The sequence below is a fragment of the Egretta garzetta genome, unplaced genomic scaffold, assembly GCF_000687185.1.
Source record: "Egretta garzetta isolate BGI_Z169 unplaced genomic scaffold, ASM68718v1 scaffold16, whole genome shotgun sequence".
Taxonomy (NCBI): domain Eukaryota; kingdom Metazoa; phylum Chordata; class Aves; order Pelecaniformes; family Ardeidae; genus Egretta; species Egretta garzetta.
In genome coordinates this window covers 3,247,335-3,268,535 of record NW_009260022.1, presented here as the reverse complement: position 1 = coordinate 3,268,535, position 21,201 = coordinate 3,247,335, and the positions used below count along the sequence as shown (strand labels likewise).

The 21,201-nt window shown below is 36.3% G+C and overlaps 1 protein-coding gene across 16 annotated transcripts in view; it reads right to left on the bottom strand.

The window, feature by feature from the left end:
* Positions 1-21,201, bottom strand: part of UBR3 (ubiquitin protein ligase E3 component n-recognin 3) — a 117,771-nt gene that overhangs the window by 81,524 nt on the left and 15,046 nt on the right. For 8 of the 16 annotated variants that reach the window (XM_035896256.1, XM_035896263.1, XM_035896257.1 and 5 more), the window contains 7 exons: positions 20,476-20,619; positions 19,830-19,879; positions 15,071-15,137; positions 11,067-11,197; positions 5,464-5,692; positions 1,401-1,580; positions 494-627 (listed from right to left, as the gene is read on the bottom strand). In XM_035896256.1, the coding sequence (XP_035752149.1) occupies positions 494-627; positions 1,401-1,580; positions 5,464-5,692; positions 11,067-11,197; positions 15,071-15,137; positions 19,830-19,879; positions 20,476-20,619 (935 nt within the window). The other 8 variants (XM_035896267.1, XM_035896265.1, XM_035896268.1 and 5 more) reach the window with 8 other exon arrangements.

Here is a 21,201-nt window from a genome sequence, read left to right as displayed (position 1 = left end):
CTTTATTCTAGCTAGGTTCTGACATCTCGTGGCCTCCTAAGAGGGTTTCACCTCAGGTTGTTAGTAAAACAACACAAACCCATAAATTAGTTCATCCCCATCATAACAAAGTGTCTTTGCAGACACAATCAACATTATAATCACATTAGGGACGACTTATGTTTCTCCTTTGCCACTGAACAAAGGCGGAATGATTCAGAGACATTTATCAAGTTCTTCATCAGATTAGAAGATATTCCGTATGTACAGTCATATGGAATGACTGTACACATCCCGAACTTGTAGTCCCAGTTCTGGAGACAATACATTAGGTGCAAGCATGAATTCTACACTTACTATACACAGTTGACCACAGTTTTATGTATTTGGTAGACAAAGCACAGCAAACCCCAAGTTTTTTCAAACACAAAATGGACAGACCTTTCAGATTTGAGAACTCTAGAATAAATCATTAATAAAAGTAAGAATAATGACAGAGAAACGTCAGTCTTACCCTAACTTTGCAGTGTGACAAAAGACCCCACATTGGCTGGGCACAGGCTTCCAGCTCAGCAGCAAAGGCAGCATAGTATGTCTGTGATTCAAACTCCACGTGCTCATTTAATTCTCGTTTATTTAAATTCATACCTTCAAGGATTTAAGCAGAGTTATACAACCAAATATTTAACTAGGACTAAGTGAAATGCAGTATTTTTAGTGTTGTGCATTCACACACCTATTAAGACAAAAAAACCCACAGAGTGTAACAATCTATCTTATCTAGCAGCAGAATAATAGATAAAATATGAGAACAAGCACCAAAGTTTGAACAGAAGTAGACCAAAAAAGAACAATAGCTCTAGACTGGCTAGTGACTGTAGTCCTTGCTGTTCAGGTGACGTTAACATGGACAGCAGCCCTTCTACTTTGAAACTCACTTAGTCAATGGGAACATTTGGATGGAAAATGTCTGGTCCTCTTTCTAGGCAGAACATTTTCAGTATTGAAAAAGCTCACAATTTTTAAATAATGAAAAAGATTTCTTCACAGCAACACCCAGAAGAAGATCCAGATTTATCAGATTAGTTTGACCGATATTTAAATTCAGAACTTCACTAATAAAACACTTCTAGCACAAGTTATGATTTGTACTTTAAGCTCAACCTGAGAATTCTGGCACCACGAATCTCAGTCAAGTGTGATGCAGTTGCTCTTTAACTAGTCCACACAAGATGAAGATCTGTTAGATCATTTTCAAATCTACCTGTTTTCTAGAATATACTGTTCCCTTCCAGGAATGCAGACTTATGAGAACACCAATGAATTGAATACTTACATATAGCAGCGTAAGGATTTTGCTACTGCGAACATTAAGCTGCCTTATAATCAGTACTAATACAAGGATGTTAAAAGTCACATACCTTGAAAGAATGATACAAAATTCATCCATGTTACCAAAAGACCATGATCTTCCAAAAATTTCTTTGCCACACTTTGGTGTGAAAGTATGTTTATAAAATCACTAACCAGGGGCCAGTAAGTATTATTCTTCAGTAGTGCTTCCCCACAATTCACCACAACATGTAAACTATTTTCTTCATCTAGATTTAAAAAAGAAAAAAGGAAAAAATAAAGTAATACTTTTTTTTCCTTCGTATTGTAACTTTTACATAAAGTTACAAGATAAGGCAAAAATACCAGTTAGGATTTACTGTGAAGTTGCGATCACACACACAGAGAAAACTGCAGAAAAGAAGAATGGTTATCTTGTGGTACCTCAGGATGTTTTCTCATCATGGATCATCAACATAGATCTCACTCTAGTAGAAGACACACATACTTTGAACAATATCGCAACCTTTGAAAAGCAGTGCATTAGTAAAACAATCACAGCTATGCCTTTTTTGAACACTCTCAAGAAGTACAAAAAGACCAAACAATACAATTCCTATTATGAACATCTGAAATCTATTTTGAATTCGACACACTTGCAGTGAGCAAGCTACCTTACAGCATGCAAACAGGAATCTGGTGATCAAAGCCTACACTGGCATGTTGAGTCTGAGGACAGCAAAGCAAAGCATTTCCACTCTGAATCTGGGACAGAGAGAGGGGTTTATACAGCCTTCCTGAGACTAGGGCAGGAGAAGGTTCCCAAAAGAAGGGGGAGAAGAAATCAGGTGGAACGATGGGGGGTTTGGTGGGGTGTAGAAGTCTCCTCTCCAAATCACAGAACGACATCTTCCACAGCTGCCAAATAAATCTCTTTATTAGATTTTTCATAAGAGGGAACCCTGGAAAGACCAGAAGGGAAACAGGATTGGCCTGGATTCACAATCCAAGGGATGTAACTTCCAGCACCCATCTGTCAGTTGCTATTTTATTTCAAGCAAACAGAAGAAAGAAAATCTTGCATATGATGATCAGCCTTGGGAATGGCTCTTGTCCAGTTCAAATGCACTGAAGGACCCTTCTTCTTTAGACAAGGAAAGGGTCATAAGCAGTACAGTACAGCCACAGCTAAACAGACACTGATATTAAAAGACTACAGGCTCTAGCTGATGAGACACATCTGTATCTGGAGTGGTTCCCTTTGGTATATATGTATGCTTTTTTCTTCCCCTTTGTTTTAACTACTGAAGAATTTTCTTTCTTTTTACTGATTGTTTATTTTGTTGGTTTATTGGTACCAGAAATAAAAAAATAATCACTCTCTTGCCTGTTATGTCAACAGCTTTTCTAACTTGAAGTATTTTGATCTTGACAAGTTTTATTTCCCAAGAACACATCACAGTCAGAAAAATGAATCAGATTTCATCCTGAAAAATATGCTGCTTGAGTTGCACATAACTTGAACAGATACCTTCTTGTTACTATAAGGTAATATAGAGCTCCATTTCGTAAGACTGACTCCTATCTATTGCACTGAAGCATTGGAAGGAACAGGAAGCCAGAAACACTCTGTGCAGCTTCTCAAACTTCTCTGCCGCCATTGATCAAATACTCTTTAATCTCCCTCTTTTTATCTGGTACATCTGCAAAGAAAGGAAACTAGGTCTTGTTGCTCAGCAGCCTGGTTCCCATGTGCTCACACAGCCCGTCTAAGAACAGGGTAACATCTCAGTTGGCTCTACCTGAACCCACTGAAGGACTTTGCAAAGAGCCAACAGTTAAGTGTTGCTGATTCTCTGCCCCAGTGTAGATTAGACAAATCCAGAGTTATTTCAAATTGGCAGTGGCATTACCTCTTATTCAGAATACTCTACAAGCCAGGGTTAATGTAAGGTCAGTCAAAGGAAAAGAGGGGGTTTGGGTTTGTTTTTTGTTTTGTTTTTTGGGGTTTTTTTGTTTTTATTTTTTTTGGGTTTTTTAAAAGGATGAACCATTATGAAAGCTTTTTCCTCAGGGTATAAATTCTTCTCCCATTAAAGTTCAGTAGGAGGAAAGTGCTGATAAAGTCTGTAAGAGCACAGGGACATAAATCTTCCTAGAGAGCCAGTTTCATCATCTGCACCCATATTTTACCTCCTCATCCTTTCACAACACATGTGAGAGAGGCAAGCTGAACTAGTAACACTTTCAAACCTGGTATCAACACAGCTCTTAGGCCAACTCTGTTTCAGGAACAGTTTGTCACTTGGCATCCACAAATACCCTTAATGAACTGTACACTTTTAACAGGTGTCAGCTGTCCAAAAGACAATTAGGATCTGTGAGCAATGCAAACTAAACATGCCTTAGCAGATACAATTCCTGCTCCATGTTCTCCTTGATCCTCTCCAACATATTTTCTCCATCTATCCACTGGCTGGGTTTGTAAACTGTCTCATTCAGATACTAAACAACCTACTTGTTTGCACTAGCTGCACAAACAGAATTCTTCTCAATTTATCTCACTGGCATAGATGACTTCTAACAGACTTCTCGCTATTTCCAGCATCATAAGAGGTACTTTGAACTAAACACAAGATACAAGCCCACAGAACTGCAAAAGAAAGCCAACTGGAACATGAGAAGGGAAAAAAAACAATAAGTATTTTATTAAATTTTTTCTGTCAACTGACAATATGCCCAACCTCTTATATATAAAGCAGTGAGGAGGAAATGTTGTGAAAAGCACCAGACAGACTCCATTATGGAGTCTTAACCAAGAAAAATCACTAGCGCTAGGGAAAGGAAACAGATAGCTTCATGTCTTAGGATAGCTGCTCCAGGGGTTAAATCTTTTCTCACAAATCTATCGCAAATATATCTGACGTTATTTAACTTACCAGCTCCAGCTTACATAATTAATTACCAGGAAGTTTCTTCAGAGAATGTCTAATCACAGTCACAGCCTTTTTCTGTTTGGCTGTAAATACTGATCCATTACAGAACCTTACCACCATGCTAGCAACATCCCATACTGACCAACAAGTAAAAACAACTACTTGAAAGTAGTTTTAAATTACATTCCACCAATATGGCATTAGTTCAGCAAAAGTCACTTGATATACAAAATGTTTAAGATCCAACAATTCCCTTTGAATACTGTAAAGCAATCTATGTAGGGCAACAGGAAAATTTCTCATGTTGAAATGCAGCTGAATGAGAGCACTCTTTATGGCTAGATGACTGAGGATTTCCCATTTCAGTACAGTCATTCTGTATGAGGCTATACATAGAGTGGACTCAGGGACAAAGGATACTTCAGACAAGAAAAATTACAGTTTCATGCACAAGTTGATGGTACTTATTTGGCAGCAGCAGCCAGCCTATCTAGAGAGTATTTCCAAATGCAAACTAGGATGATGAGGGCTGGGAGGTCTGCGGTCTGTTAGGTACATGAAAGCGCAAACACCAGAAATCAGCAAGATTCATGTGCCACCATTTTCAGATTAAGACTGGTAAAACAAGGAGGGTAGAAATAGGACAGCTGTTTTCACTAGAAAAGTTACACAGTGCACACTAGTTCAAATTCGAATCGCCACTCTGTCAACCAAAAGCTTGATCAAATTATTGTATTTACAAAGTATTAAATCATTCTCCTCTAATTATATAAAGTTTTATTAAGGCAATCACACATGAGAAAAATTAAAACAATTTTAAATACTTCAAATAACTTGTGAAATACTTTGAAAATATTCTTTAAATTAATAAAAGTATCAATTTGCATATATAATTTCTCATACAAATGGGCTTCACAAGTAGTGTTTATGCACTTTACCCAACAAATAAAGCACCTACAAGATAATACTCTGTATTACAAACTGTATAACGTTCCTACAAAAGAAAACCCTACAAACCAAAGGATAAGTATCACTCTTGATGACTACTATCTTTACATTTCTAGGAAATTTTGAGACTCAGCCTCTACCATATATTGCTAGATCCTGTGTATATTCGGAAAGAGGTTGGGGGGTGGATTGTCTACCAAAGAGAGAGATTAAATTTCCTCTGTAATCAATTTATTATCCGTGGAAACAAACAAACAAATCAACCTACCTTGCAATTCACTTTTAATAAGGCAACTTTCCATCATATATAACAGAACAGTGACCATAATATCCAGCAGCTGACATTCTTCTGTTACTTGGCGTGCTAGTTCTTCATTGCTGAACAACTGAACACTGATATGCACAATTCTATTAGACATTGTGTCTGATTCATGGCTTTTCTTCAGTGTTTTCATAATAAAAGCATAATGCTGAACAAAAGTTTTGGTAAAAGCAATCTGCAAATTATAAAGAAATTTTGATGTTAACAAGCACCATAGAAAAATTATAGCTTTCTTTCATTATAAAATATTCCTTTATAGAAGTACATATATGTATCCTAGGAAACACCAGTTGCCATGACAAACCAAAAATTGATAGTCTAACTATCCCATGTCTAGTTTCTAGAAACAGTCCACATGAAAAGACCTATATATAGACAGGGGTAACTTATGCCTCCAATTTTATTACCTTATACCTAAATCTAATCTTTTCATGCTATACTTTCCACATTAAACAAACAAAAAACCCCAAAACCCCAGTAACACTGAAACAAGGAACATAAGGTCTCGGCATACCCGTGAAAAGAGTAAAGTTCTAATAATGAATTTATCCTACATTTCTTACATCCTACAACAGGGACTAATGTCCCAAAATGATACACTATTAACAATGAGATTAGTGGTGCCTAATAAAGCTGCCTTAACTTATAACTTGTAACAATGAGATTAGTGGTGCCTAATAAAGCTGCCTTAACTTGTAACTTGCACTTGTCTATCCATCGGATAAGGTTTCGCTTGTCTGTCAAGGATGACAGTTCAACACTGAATTTCACCTTCTATCATAACATCCTATATATTTTTAATAAATCTTTAGTGGTTTCTCCTAAATAATTAAAGTCATTAGCAAGCTTTGCTATTCTTCACACAACCAGATCGGTATTTAAGTGTATCGATACATACACACATAAATTTTAGTATAATTTCTTGTCCCACTCCATTATCCTCAAATTGCACTGTAAACCAACCTTCTGCACTTCATATACATATGTGCATATCTGCCAGCTTTGAAATCACTTCTCACTTAGTACTTTAAGTTCTGAATTAACACCATCTGGACTTCCTTGGCTTAATAAGAATAGATAATACAAGCTGCGTAGTGATGAAATTTTTCAGCTCAAAGTCTAAAATCCCATCCATTCCTTCTGGAAGTATTAATCTTTCATAAGCATAAAATGAGAAATTTTAAAACCACCTTCAGGCAGCTGTATTTTCACCAGAGTGTATACAAATCACTACTTCATTTTACCTGCCTCAGACTCGGTGCTCCCATATTTTTATTATAGCACTACCACGTTACTCTCATTTGGAAAATATTTCCAAAAATATCATAATGCCATAATGCTGCTGTTGGGCACAAATGCTTCTTCCAGCACATATCCTCAAAAATAAAGTTGCTCACGCAAAAAAAAAAAAAAAAAAAAAAAAGGACCAGGGTGGGGATGAGGATGTCACTGCAGGAAACTACTACAACACTGCTTAACTTCCCTTCCTTTAGCTGGTTCAAAATAATGGAAGCCTGTATAATAATTGGAAGTGTCTTCTACATACAGCACCTAGCACAATGGTAATTGTTTTCAGCTAAAGCCTTTTTGGAACAACGTATTCATAATACTTGTGCAGAGTTAATACATATCATTCTGGTATTCCAAGGCAAAACAACCTATCATATAATTTAATCATATCCTTTAATTTAAAGCTTGATGCAACTTTAATCACTGGCAATGATACTTATAACAAACATCAAGACATTTATACTATTAGTGTTAAGTCTCAGATACAAATGACACACCTAAAATTTTAAGAAGTTAGTATATTAATGCTGCTAGTAAAAAAAAAGTATATTTAGTATATTACTTCTTCACATTGTATTATGTTTAAATAGGATTCTCAGGTTCTGTGATGTAGGAACTATGTTTACTTGTTTACACACTATTCTCAATTCAAGTTGGTTGCAAAAACATGGTCTTCCTCTAAGGACAAATTTTGGATTATTTATTTATTTATTTTAAATGAACACACATCAAAACTTTTTGTCCCTCACCCATATACAATAATGAATTTCTGAAAGTACTGTAGATTTGCTATCAATATAGTGTAACGATAGAGACTCTGTAATACACTGAAATAAAGAAAATACATCAGCTTTACTCCTACATTCACTTGGAAGTTAAACAAATAAATACAACCCTTTCCAATTTTGAGAGGAAGAAACTAAACTCATTTCCAGAAGTTAAAATGCTGAAATACTATTAAACTGCAGTTGGTGTATAAAAACAGCCATAGTAGGTCAAATCATCCAGCTCAGTATCCTGTCTTTGAGTGGCCAAAGGTGTATATACAACTAAGGAAAAATATAGAATGGAGTAAGAATGCAAATACTGACATAACATGCCTTTCCAAATACTTACTCAGCTTCCAAACATTTGCAAGAATTGGCTTCCCAAGACAGACATGTTTTCTGTATATTTAATTACCTTCACTTACTCTCTATAATCTTGTGCAGCTTCTAAATTTCTAGCCTATGCAAAAGCAAAGTTAATTTTTTCATCTGGCCTTTCCTCTTGGTGGCCACGAAGCAATCCCAGAACTTCTAGGAGCCTAACGTCAACCCCATGTTTCAGTTAGAACTTGCATCTCCCATATTTATGTTTTCAATGTAAAGAAAAAAGATAGTTCTGCCAGGTGAAAGCTGTGCTAAAGTTTCCAACAGAAAAACTGTTCCACAGAATTCGTAGAACAGCATATCCGGGGGTTAGTGAAGTCCTATTGCTGTAATAACTGCCTCAATGTTCGCTTTGGGAGGTGCCTGGCAAGGCACAGCATTTCTGATAATCATGTTTGTTGATTATCTCTACCAGATGCTTTTGTATTTCTCTACTTCCAGTATTCCAGATTTCAGCAAGGCTCTGCTCTTGGATGATTTACACTCTTCCATCAGCTTCCTCTTTATTGCCAACCCCTTCTTTGCCTTTTTCCTTGGTCACATGAAGGTCAGTCCTATTTCTCTAGCCTTTTGCTTTGCCTCTTGCAGAAACCTTGTCCACATCATAACACCTCTAATTTGTTGGAAGCTCCAGTAAATTTCTCTTCTGTTTTCGTCACCTGTAAGTCTTCCAAGCTTCAAATGTCAGAGAGTGGTGGAAGGGAAGCCTCAGGCACAAATCCTGTAAGGCAAAGACCACACTGTTTGTTGTGCTGTCTCTCTCATGTGCAAAAGGGGGAAGGAGGGAAGAGATAGTTAACCCAGGGTTTTAGCCCACCCCTTTCAACACCAGCTTTTGATACTAGGAATCTTAAATGAGAAGTTTGTTTTCCTATTTAAAAACAAATCTGTGCAACAGAGATTCCTGGTGGCTCACTGACTGCTGCATAGGGCATGGTGGATTCAGTCAGCTCTACTGCGTTTACACTGGAGGTCAGAGGTTTCAGCAATTTCAGAGCATGCACAGATAGCCAGCTCTGCACTCTCTCTGGCTAGCTCACTCAGTTTATCAGAAAACCAACCTAGCAGAATTCTACTGATTTAATGGGCTAGGTCAGCTCATGAAGAATCAGACAAACTGCAGAACAGCAGAGACAGAAAAAATTAAGACACTACGTGTGCTGTAGATGGGATGGGAGAAAGTAATAGAAAGCCGAGAGATCACTTGGAATAGTTTATATCCTTACAGGTGTTCCTACTGTTTGAGATGCAACATGATTAAACAGCAAACAAGCTTTTCCTTCATAAAAGCTAAATGGAAGCTTGAAAGATAAAAGATTCTTCCAATTCACCCCAAAATGGTACGTTTTCTCTGTACACATGTAAAAGACAGAGCCACTCCTGTAGACAGGATCTAGCCACAATCCTCGTAGACATGTTTAAAATTCATGCATCATCAACACAGTTTTGCAACAAAGCACAGGTATCTTTGGAAAAAATAGTGTTACTGCCTCCCTAATATTGCTGTGTGATACGTTTCCTGCTCTGAGTTTCCTTACTACTGAAAAATATCTTTTAGACAATCAGAGCAATTAAAATACAGATTCTAGAAGATTTCAAATACTTAGGATTTGTGCTAGTAATAAAGTTTGTACATAGGAATTAACTGTTTAATCAAACACAAGATGAAAATGGTAACCAAAAAAAAAAAAAAAAAAAGGGAATGTTTAATTAAACCTTTCATCTGAATATACAGTATTGGTAAGTGGAAGATGGACTATTTCCAGATGAAGGTGGCACCCAGTACAGGAACCAAATATACCATGGTCTCCATTCTGAGTACATAGTGAAGAAAGATTATGCATACATGAAGAAAGGCACTGAAGACTTTGGCTTGTTTTCAAAGATAAAAAGATCTCATGATCACTAAATGTTGCTGTTACTCACGGTATAGCTAAAAGGTAAACATAGTAACACTTACCAGATTCCTCCACATGCTGCTAGCAGTTGGGTGTTTTTACAGGCGGGTGTTTAGCTGGCAATGGATCAGGAGAACTGGATGTCCACATGGGTCTCCAAATATCAAGAAGAATTCAAGCTTCATGGCAAGGGATCATCAGTCAAGAAATCTTCATATCTCCTCATGTATTAGCTGAATCCGAGACCAAGACGAATCTATGCTGGTATCCCAAATCAAAATGCTGTCTTGACATGGACAGAGTATCGCTGAAAGCCTGTATCTTATCTTTTTCTTCCTTTCAAGTTATCTTCATATTCTTTGCTTTGATACAGCAAAGTGTTAAGGGGGCACAAATACAGGCTGTCCCATTATAAATAGACATTTCTGATGAAATCTGCATGCCTGGACTTCAGGTTTTCTTGATCTTTGCCTCCCAGCAGGGATTGAGAAGGTCCAAAATATTTGCATGGCTCAAAGGCATGACATGATCAGAGCAAAATGTTAAGCCTGATTGCTATGTATACTTGGTCTTGGAACACGGAGGGCAAACAACCAAACCTGGCTGCACACCAAGATTTAAAACAGGAAGATGACATCCAGTCTCCATGACTCCAGGCCAGGAGATACTTGGTATGGACAACTGCAAAACTCTGTAAGGAAGCAGCTGGAAGGCTGCCAAAATCACCTAGGGTGTAGCTGCAGCAAGAACACTCACGCTGTAATGGCCTATATGGAGAAACCACTGCCTAGTAAAACAGCTGCAACAGGAATGAAGTCACTGCAATTATTTACCAGTCACACCACATTACAGAATCATTTAGTGCCGATCCACAACTTTTAACTGATAAAAATCCAATTTACAAAGTAAAACAGAACAAAATTCAATACATGCAAATATGCACTAAAAGCCAAAAAGGAAAAAAGCAAACCATGAGAACAAAATGAATATTGCTGCTCCATAATTATCCATCTTGTGTTGTCCAAATCTCTCTTCAAGTACTATATGCCTTAGAACTTATAACCAAGCACTCAAAACAAGGTAAAAGATCTGCATTATTTTACTGCTTATTATTCAAATATAAACATATGTGGTCTCATGCAAAGCATAATACACACTAAGTATGTGAATAAGAAAAGACATTTAAGTTTGAAAGAGGGCAGGCAAGTACCTTATAATCTTGATCTGGCAGCATGTTGAGTAAGAAAGTCACCATCTTCTGTGGAAACTCATATTTTATTGTCCAAAATAATAATTCTTCTAGAAAACATTTATGCTTCAAAACATCCATGATAGATTGATCTGTATAAGAGGTTGGAGGAGGGGATGTGCAATGTAATAATTATTAAAACTAAAAATAATGATAGTGCAGTTGCATTGCCTGATATAAAATTTAGTAACAAAAATTTAAGAACAGTTTAGTGTGCTCTGTAAGTTTTTTCAAAAGCACTGGGAAAATGAACACAGCCAACACCGTAGTGTCAGAGTCTGTAACAATAAAAAGGACCTCCCAAAGAAGTCAATGAAAGTTTTCAGTACAGTTCTACCACACAGAGTCCAGTCTTCATTGATAGCATTGAATCGTAACACCTGACTGTAATAGCTCCACTGATTGTAATGAATCACAGCAATTTGCACAATATTTACACAGCCACTTAATTGAGGGAAACTGTTCAGGTAGAATTCTACTTAGCTGAAGTTAAAATAGCAAAACAACTAAATACAATTCATGATTAAGTGACGAGTTCTATCACCTAAGAACACTTATGTTGTGTTTACAAAGCTCTAAACAAGCTAAATATAAGCAATAATGTATCAGTTATTATTATTTTTAAAGCAATATATGTACTGATTGACCAACAACAGAGTTTTTGTTTGGTTAGTTGGGTCTTTTTAATATAAAAATTACCATAATGAGATAATCAGGCACTAGCTCCTGATGGTACTAGAAAAAACAGTCTCATCTTTCCCCATTCAACTCCTCAACATTCACTCTGCCCCCTACTCACACTGACAGTACATTGCTGTGGGGTACCTACATAGGAATCAAGTCATCTTTCCATTCTGTCAGCTGTATCTTCAAGCAGATCAGTTTCATGACTGCAAAAGGTGCACAAGCTGACCTCTGCTACAATAAACTGTTCATGAAGCTATGGCTTGACATAATTGCAATATGGCATAAATATATATAATATGAACCCCATCTAAAAAAAATACTAAAATATAACAACTCTTTATCATCATTCTTCAATAGCTTCATTATGATTTAAAACTACAACAGACATTGTTCACTCCCGTAACATATAAAGACTAAAGAAAAGAATAATAATGCGCCTTTATACCTAGAAATCAACTAGACCTGAGGATATACACCACCCCCTCCCCCAAAATCCCATATTCCAGTGGGACTGCATGAAGCGCTCCCATCAGCACAGATTCAAAAACACTTAAGCTGAACATCTTCTGGCTTTGAAGACTTGCCTCATCAGTGAAATATGACAGCTTTAGGGACCACACTGGATAGCGTTGTGCCTATCCTAAGAAGGAGAGCCATTTGTTCTTTTCCTAAGCACAAATTACCTAAATTTTCCACCACTACCAAAGGTTGGAGTTCCCCAGCCAAATGACCAATCTGCCCAAAACTTCTCAAGAATCACAAGAGATCATGAGAAATAATGAATAATTTAAATTTTAGGGATCTCCTCAAGACTTTAGCAAGCCACGCAAAGACAAGAATATGTTTTATTCAACATATTCTACAAGCATTGAAATAAAAAATTACCTTCACAGTCATGAAAGATAAATTTTAATATTAAAATATTTTGCAAAGCATTACACATCACCTACTGCAGCAAACATATGATGATCATTTACGTTCTCTTCCTCGTCTCTTGTTAAGAAACTGCATATGTGATTTTACTGCCCATGAAAGCTTGGTAGCCATGCAGACTGAAGTCCTCTGTCCACAGAACAGACAGCACAGGTTTAGGTACATGCCAAATGCCCCTGAGTAACAACACCGGGCACGAAGATAAGTGACACAACACCTTATCCGTCACTGATGTGCAGCTTTCTCTGACAAGTATCACAGTTGAACAGCGTGTATCAAATTCTTTATCCAGCAGATTCAGGCAGGGACAGAAGAATATGTGTCCTCTTATACCTGCTACAGAATTTAAGTAGGCAGAATGCTCTTACCCGACCTGGAAAATTTGTCAAGAACAATGGGACTAATGTTCTCACTCTTGTGAAAAGCACCACATGATTTTAAATATAATAACAATAACAATAATAATAATAATAATAATACAGTGCCTGTGGGTTTAAAATTGTCTTATTTCAGATGGATGCAGGATTCAGCTTTTAAAACAGAGTAAAAATAAAAATTCTCTCAATACTCAGTCCCATACCAGTATCAGTGAACCTCAGCATAAAACCTGCATTTTCTTTAAAGAAACCTTTTATTCTTTCCTAATGCTATAAAAGTCCCCATAGACTGTTGTAAATATCTCTCTGAAATACAGACGGGTCTTAGCATTCCAAGGTATCCCTGGTATGTAAGTAACCCTCTATGAAGATGGTACCACTAAAGACCTAGGATGGGACAGGGAGTCTGCTAATATGGAAAAGGTAAATCTGTTTTTATTCAATACTCAGTTTTCTAAAATTTTCTTTCATACTCTTATTTTATACCCTATTGGACATAAAATATGAATACTGAAAACTTCAGAAAACTATTCAATATTTAATAAAAACAGATACTTACCCTTCCCCCATTGGCAGACTCCCTCCTCTGGGACTGATATTAGGAGCTATCAACATCATGAGCACAGTCCATGTTGGGATGCCTCAGAGGAGGAAGACTACAAACCCTGGGGGGAAATGAAATGTTGAATTAAAGTATCACTTTTCCTGAAATGCCACTGCTGATACTGGTTTTCAGATCTGGCATCTCAACCTGAGCTTCCTCCTTGCCTATTTCCCATGATCAGTTATTATGCATCAGAAAACCAGCATTTTTTCTTGCGTTACCTGACTCTAACGTCTCTTTTAGACAAGCTAACAGCTTCTAAAACTCAAGTAAGAGAGCTTTTCTTGGATGTCTGTAAGTTTCCTGCATCTCTCCAAAACTACCACCTCTTCCACATTATTCTTCTCTGCCACAATCTTTCACACACCATTTCTAAGATCATCTCTTAACAACACCGTTGCCAAAACATTTACTTCTCTGCTTTTCCAGCTTCCCCATCTTTTTCCTTCAATCTGAAACCACTAGAAACAATCAATCTTACTTTCCCATACTCCTCACAACATCTTCAGAGCTTTTTACTGACTTCATGAACCTTTGCATTTCAAATTCAAGCTCCAAACCTCCACTGCAAAACCTTTCCAGAAATTTTATTCCAACTTCCACCACAGTTTTTCACCCAAATGTTCTTTTCTCAGGGCTTGCGATTTCTTTGTGCTTCCTATGTCAAGTCTCCCTAAACATATTAAAAAAAAAAAAAACCCAAGCAAACAAAAAGTATTCTTTATTTAATAACACTTAAACACTTTTTAGCACAAACCCGTGTCAAAGATAAACACAGGATAGGGCTACCATGTCTCTATCCTATGTTCATTCTTGAATTAAAACTTGCACTGATCTCAATGTGAGTTCTGCTCAAGTTGGACTAGAAATTGCAGAGAGGACTAATTTCAATCTGGGAAAATAAGACTTCATTTAAGTAACTTTTCTTAAACATTGCTAGAACAGTACAGAAAGACCAACCAGAACCAGAGAACACTATTCTTGCCTGGCTGAGAACACAATCGTACTGTGCAGTGGCATAATTAAAAAAAATTGTTAAGAACAAATATATCTAAAACTTGTTTGCTAAGCTGTATTGCAATCTTGCCAGCCATGCGGTGAAAATGGAATGAATTTTTAGAGGTCAACTTAGGACATGAAGGTGACAAAATGACTGGTCAAACAGAGTCCCAGACAGTGGTACTCACTCAAGGGAAATCAAAGTTGCCAATTACCACAATTTCACCTCCTATTCTTTTTTAGACTTTGCTATGTTTAATACCTGTCACATGCAGCACTACAGTGCTTGGGGAGTGAATGAATATCCCTAGATAATTTTTAAGATAGACATAAAGAATAAACTGAGATCAGTACTTTATAAATACCTTTGGTGGTGCTGCTTAGTTTCACCCTCTTGCGCTTGCCCACACCTTGGCTACCATCCTGGTCCTCCTGGGGTAGGGGAAGAGTTTAAAAAATTGATAATTGTATATTTAGAATTTTATTGCCAAGAGATGGTATGCTCTCAAAATTCTGGTTTAACTATCAAACTAAAACAGAAGAGCCCTGAGTATACTCTCTTACCAGAAAAATACTTTTACTGTTTACAGGAACCATGGACTCTGTGCAATTCATTAGAAAAAAACACAATCTTTTAAATTGCCTTTTTTCCCCCTACAGGCAACATTATCATCTGCAAGTTCAGACATTTTCACCTATTTAATTAATTTTGTAAGGTTACTTGCTTTGATTTCTGAAACTGACTGCTACAAAAACGTTTAACACTACAAAATTTTTAACTGTTGCACATCCAAGGTTTCACTTTCCTCATCTGTAGGGTTTGGGTTTTTTTGTTTCCTAAAAAAAAATAAAAAAAACAGCCAACAAACTGGCTATTAAAGTTGGCAACACAGACAATTAGCTAGACATTTTTAAGTAAATACAAAGTTTTGATGCAAGAATAAAGTATTTTTGACACCTTTAAGAGGCCAATTCTAATTGCCGAATTCTAATTGCTTGTTTCCTACACAAAATAGAAAAGCTTTACACAAGCACTTGTCATCTGAAGCTTTCAAGGCACTCTGCAAACAAAACAGCAAAGATTCCAAAATTCAATGCAAGTTAAAAACATCATCACCACTGCTTTACAAAAATCTAACACTGGGTGCTAAAAGAAAGAATGTGACATTACAGGACTATTTTAAATGCTGCAAGAATCTTTACTAACAATGGTAGTCCTAACGAAACAGTGGAAATAAAGATTCCTACTGGATCCAATAAAATGAGAGATAATTAATGAAGATATCTACTGGTAAATAATCAGTATCTTTCTCCTCTAAGCAAATGCCATATTTTACTTCAAAATTTCACTGGAATGATAAAGAAACTGATACTCAGGAAGTAACTATCCTTCCTTGGGGAGAAAGACTATTCATATTTTATATCTAAGGACTGACTGAAAGTATCATGTTAATGAAAGGTCTGAATTTTCCTATCCTTTCAGAAAATTCATTTTAAGATGGACACACATTTGAACTCTTAGGTGTCCCGTGGTCTTTCTGAACACATGCTACTTCTGTACTTCAATTGGGAGCCAGTCAGTTCTCAGGATGTTGCCACTGCCCACTCTATCAGAGGGGCCAAGCACTATAAAGCAAAAATCAGACCTGCTGAGATATTACTATGAACTGCAGGACTCTGCAATGTAAGTCTTCTGCCCTGAAGAAAAGGAATCTAAATTCCTGTAGCTAGAAAGTTGATAGCTGCAGGTCTCAAGACCTCTTCAGCAGTCTCAGTTAATCCAGAGAGCTGCTAGAGGAGCCTTAACCAGAAAATAATGTATTTGGGTATACAAATTGCAATTAATGTGTTGGATTCTAGCCTCCAACACCACTGCTCTGGCAAACAAAGTGTGTTTCCCCTTCTACAGTACGAGAAAAATTTAAACATACAACAGTCTTCACTGCAACTTTTGAAGTGATTTCAGTAAAAAGAAGAAAAATGGAGTGACTTATGAGAAACGCTTTCTTGAGAACTCTTTTTTTTCCTCAGTAAAGTTAGATAGTTGGTTTCCACTGCTTCAGTAAGGTAGGATTAAATCTTAATTTCATGTGCAGAAGTTTTAACAGCCTTGAGATCATAAGTGCTAGGTCACATGGTGTCTTCCAAGCCCAGGGATATTACCTTATTTTTACCCACTGGATAATGCTGTGTAAATATACCCAGATAACAGCAAAGTTCTATGTAGATTTACTTTACATAATAGAATATTTAACAATATGTCTAATATGTCACATCTGTTGTAAATTCAGTCAATAAACTTTATTTAATTTTAGATACTATACTTAGATTTTTGTACGATTACACTGAACAGCAATTGGAGTCAGTAACTATATAACCAAGTAATAAGGCATTTGGTGCTTAATAAACTACAAGGGCAGCCAAACAGAGCTATCCAATACAGAAAGGTTCATCAGTGTGGTAAAAGCGTTCATAGACTGGGTTTTATTGGATTCATTGGAACACAAAAACTTCTTAAATAGGAGGACAGATTTAGAGAGGGCTGAGCTCTGTCTCTCAGGCACACACACCCAAAACGTGCGTTAGCTCCCAGAAATAAACTCTTGTGTCACGCGTCATGTTTCATCGAGGAGTGATTTTGAAGGGCTTCCAAGACAGCAGGGTTGGCTTTTTTTTTTTTTTTTTTTTTTTTACTTTTGCACAAAGGAAAACAAGAGGAAGAAAAGCTAATAAAGGAAATTAATGGCAAGTTCTCTCTAAAATGCTACAGCAATGGAACACAAACCATCTGAGAAGTAAAGCACAGGTGAGCCTATACTGTTTCAGGGCAGGCGGGGAGGGGGACAGGCACAAAACAAAACAGCCCATAACACACATATCAGGATACATCCACCCTTCAGATTAATTTTCAGGTTAGAACCATCTACTATTGTAGAAGCGAAACTAAATACTGAACTATGCAAAACTTTTCAAGCTATTTAGTTCCCTGCAGAAGCACTGCTCTAATTTGTAGCCTATGTAAATTCTGTAATCTAGCCTTGCATCTGTGAAATAATGCTACCTTTATGACTTACTTGGGAAGAAAGAATATTAACCTTCCTAGATTCATCTTAAATACCAGAGGAAGAAAATCCAGTTAAAAGTGTGCTTTTGCCACATTTCTTAATTAGAACATAGTTTTACTCTGCTATAAGAGAGTATAGTAAGACATAAAAAAAGCTGTAAATGCCCTTTGTAACTTATGTGGAAGGGCAGGGGAGAGGAAAAGAAGTCACAAAACAAGTTAACTTCTTCCTCGTTTCTCTAGGAATCATGTCTCTAGTAACATCATTATTCTAATAAGCATTTCAGCCTTCTACCTACACAGTTCTGTTTTAGCTCTTGGATGAAAGGACTGGACTTTCTTTGCAGCAATTCGTATCTGTCAAGCAGATCATGTTTAAGAAAAGACTGTAAAATAAAAAATCAACTTTCTTTCGAGATACCACTAACTGATATTTTTTGGTTAAAAAAAAATAATCAAGAAACTTTTGACATTATTTTTAATTGCACCCCATATTATATCAATGTGATTTTTTTTTAAGACATTAAAGGAAAATTTAGAAGTGAAGATACATACTAAAAACATAAATTTTGAGTGCTTGTTGTTTTACCTGCATGTTACTTCCTCATTCTTTCTAAAATTTTCTAAATACAGATTTCAAAGTAGGGTCTTGTGCTTTTTTTACAACGTATCTTAATAATGTAATTAACATCTTAAAATTGATTCCAGGTATGTGGGTGTATGCAGAATTTCAATTTCAAAAAACACATCTGCGGTAACATAATAAAATACCTGCATGTATCTTTATAACCTGGAGATCTTAGAAAACAGGCATCTTTAACTATCAAGCTACAATGCAGTTGCTGTAATTCCTCCCCTTTTTATTCATAAAATATCTTTTTCTTGAAAAAATCTTATTTTAGGGAGAAGGAATTTTTTATCAGGAAGAGCCATCTCAGACTCTACCTCCCTTTTGGACTTCTTTCCCAAAAGAAATGTCAGCAATATCCAATCTCTCTTCAGACTCTTTAACAACTTCGGTTTATTCCCCTCTCTCCTCATCACTTAACAGGGGTAAAAAAGAAAGAAGCGTACTGAGCCATTTTAAGTTTATTTGAAAATACTACTTGAGGTTATAACACTAACTTGAATTGCCACCTTCTTTCATGGGCCTGAAAAGTGATACTTCCAGCAGTCTTTCACAGGGTTTTGGGGTTTTTTTTATCTGTTTGTTTGTGAAGCGATGGTGAAGAAACAACAAGCAATACTTTGAAAAATACCAAATTATAAATAGCGCTCCTGAAAGCATAACAGATGCTGTTGTGCTCGTGACAGAGGCAAACATGTCATACAACTCTTTTAGACACACACAATTGTTTTCACTTCAATACTTGTTCACATAGAATTCGATGTAAGCAAAAATCTAATGAAGAACTACAGTTTACATTATTTAAGGTTTGTTATACTACCCTACCAGAATGGCTGCTAAAGCTTACTAGTTGAAATTAGATTTTTAAACAGTAGGACAAAAAAAATCGTAAAGTAACTCTGCCAGAATTTAACTTTCCTCATTAAATTCCATTTATTACAGCTCAATCTAAAAGGAGATTCCCTCCTTTTTACTCCCACTCAATGTGTTTGGCAAGTAAGGTCAAGTCTACACATGGGAATTTATCCACAAAGAAATTCTCACTGCTGCTATCACCAGTTCAGCTGGATTCTCAAGTGCCCAAAACTACTAACACCATTCACAGCATCACATCACATGCTTTAAGTTTGCTTTAATCAAGCCCAATTTACTTGGTAGTGACTTTTGAACTACCTATACCAGTTTCTTCTATATTACATACATAAATTATACTGAAATAAATAAGCAAAAATAAGGATTTTTCAAGAGGTATCTCTTGAAATAGATGTCAAGGCATGAGATCTATTCCTTTATATCTCCGTTATTTCTAATTATTAAAATTGAGAGGATATGTGGCAGATAGAAGAGTTAAGGTTTGTAGGATTTGGCTGCAAGCATTCTCTCCGTTTAATATTCTGTTGCAGTTCATTATAGTCTTTAAAAGCAGTCTCACCTCATCTGAAGAATCCCCTTGTCCTGATGTTGCTGTAGCACCTGCTAAACCTTTTGAAATAAAAAAATTCAGAGATTCCTTTCATAAGTCTTGTACTGAAAAGAGAGTACTTTATGATAGTTAATGAGCCAGTATGAAATGAAACACTACATTAACTTTCTTTAAAAGATACACAGCAGTGGACTGAGAAGTTGGAGTAAGATTTCCAAGCAATACAAAATTAGGGATTTGCAAATACATTCCATTGCAGAACTTCAACGTACTGAGTTAAGGGAGGTGTGTTCAGAAATTGCAGAAAACTCTGATGGCCTTCAGTGACCAAAAAAAATCCACAGCACTTTTGTAAGAATAGGTAGCTTAACTTAGTTGCAGTGACAAAATTCCACTGTGAGCAATTTCATCTTGCCTACTCAAATTCCACTAATGCTATGACTGGGAAATGATGCTCAGTATATTAGCAACAAGAAGTTAATGTTTGGCTTTGTTGATAGAATTAAAATGAGTTCTGTAATTTGGTGGTGCACTAAAACAGGCAATTCCTTAAGCTTCATTAAGATTTGTTTTTTAAAGAAATAAACTAAAATAATAGCTTATATAAAAACCAGCAATAATCAAGTCTTTTCTTAAAATATTTTTCTACACAAACCTTGAACTGCTAATGTGCTAGTTCCAGCTCCTTGTTCCTGCATACCACATGCAATTTTATCCTCAGGAAATGCCAGTCCAGAGCCTTTCAAAGCAATGAGGTACTTTTCATGACTTTTCTTTGCACATGCATTCTCGCCAACACCTTGAATACATATGTAAAACAGCATTAAAGTACAACAGCAGCTGCTTGGTTCATATACTTCATACTCTACACAAGCAACCTTAAAAATGGCCCACAATGTTTTAATAAGCTATACAATTACGATGTAGAAGCTAAAAACTTTTTCCAGCTGATGAACTGAAATCCAAAAGACCAGAAACCTTCTCAGTTTTTCCCCTCCAACACAGTGTTTTCTTCTAAATGATGTACTTAATTTCTATCTTACCAGCACTGCCACTATTAACACTACAGCAAAAAAAGAATTTGTTTTGATATTTCAAAACAGTTGGGTTTGGACAGAAAGGACAGGGACCTATTTTTTCCCCACTGGAAATAGTAAACCAACATAAAAACAGTAATGATAGTAAGTCATATGTAATTTCTAATATTTGGAATTTTTCTTTCGAAGTTCAACTTTTGAGAGCTGCAATTAACAGAAACTATTCATAAAGATATCATAATTTTAACTGTTTGATGAAGCAAAGTCACGCTGCATGCTCAGGATATAAAATTTTCTATGAAGAAACAGACTAAAAAAAAAAAGCCAACACATTTGTTATATAA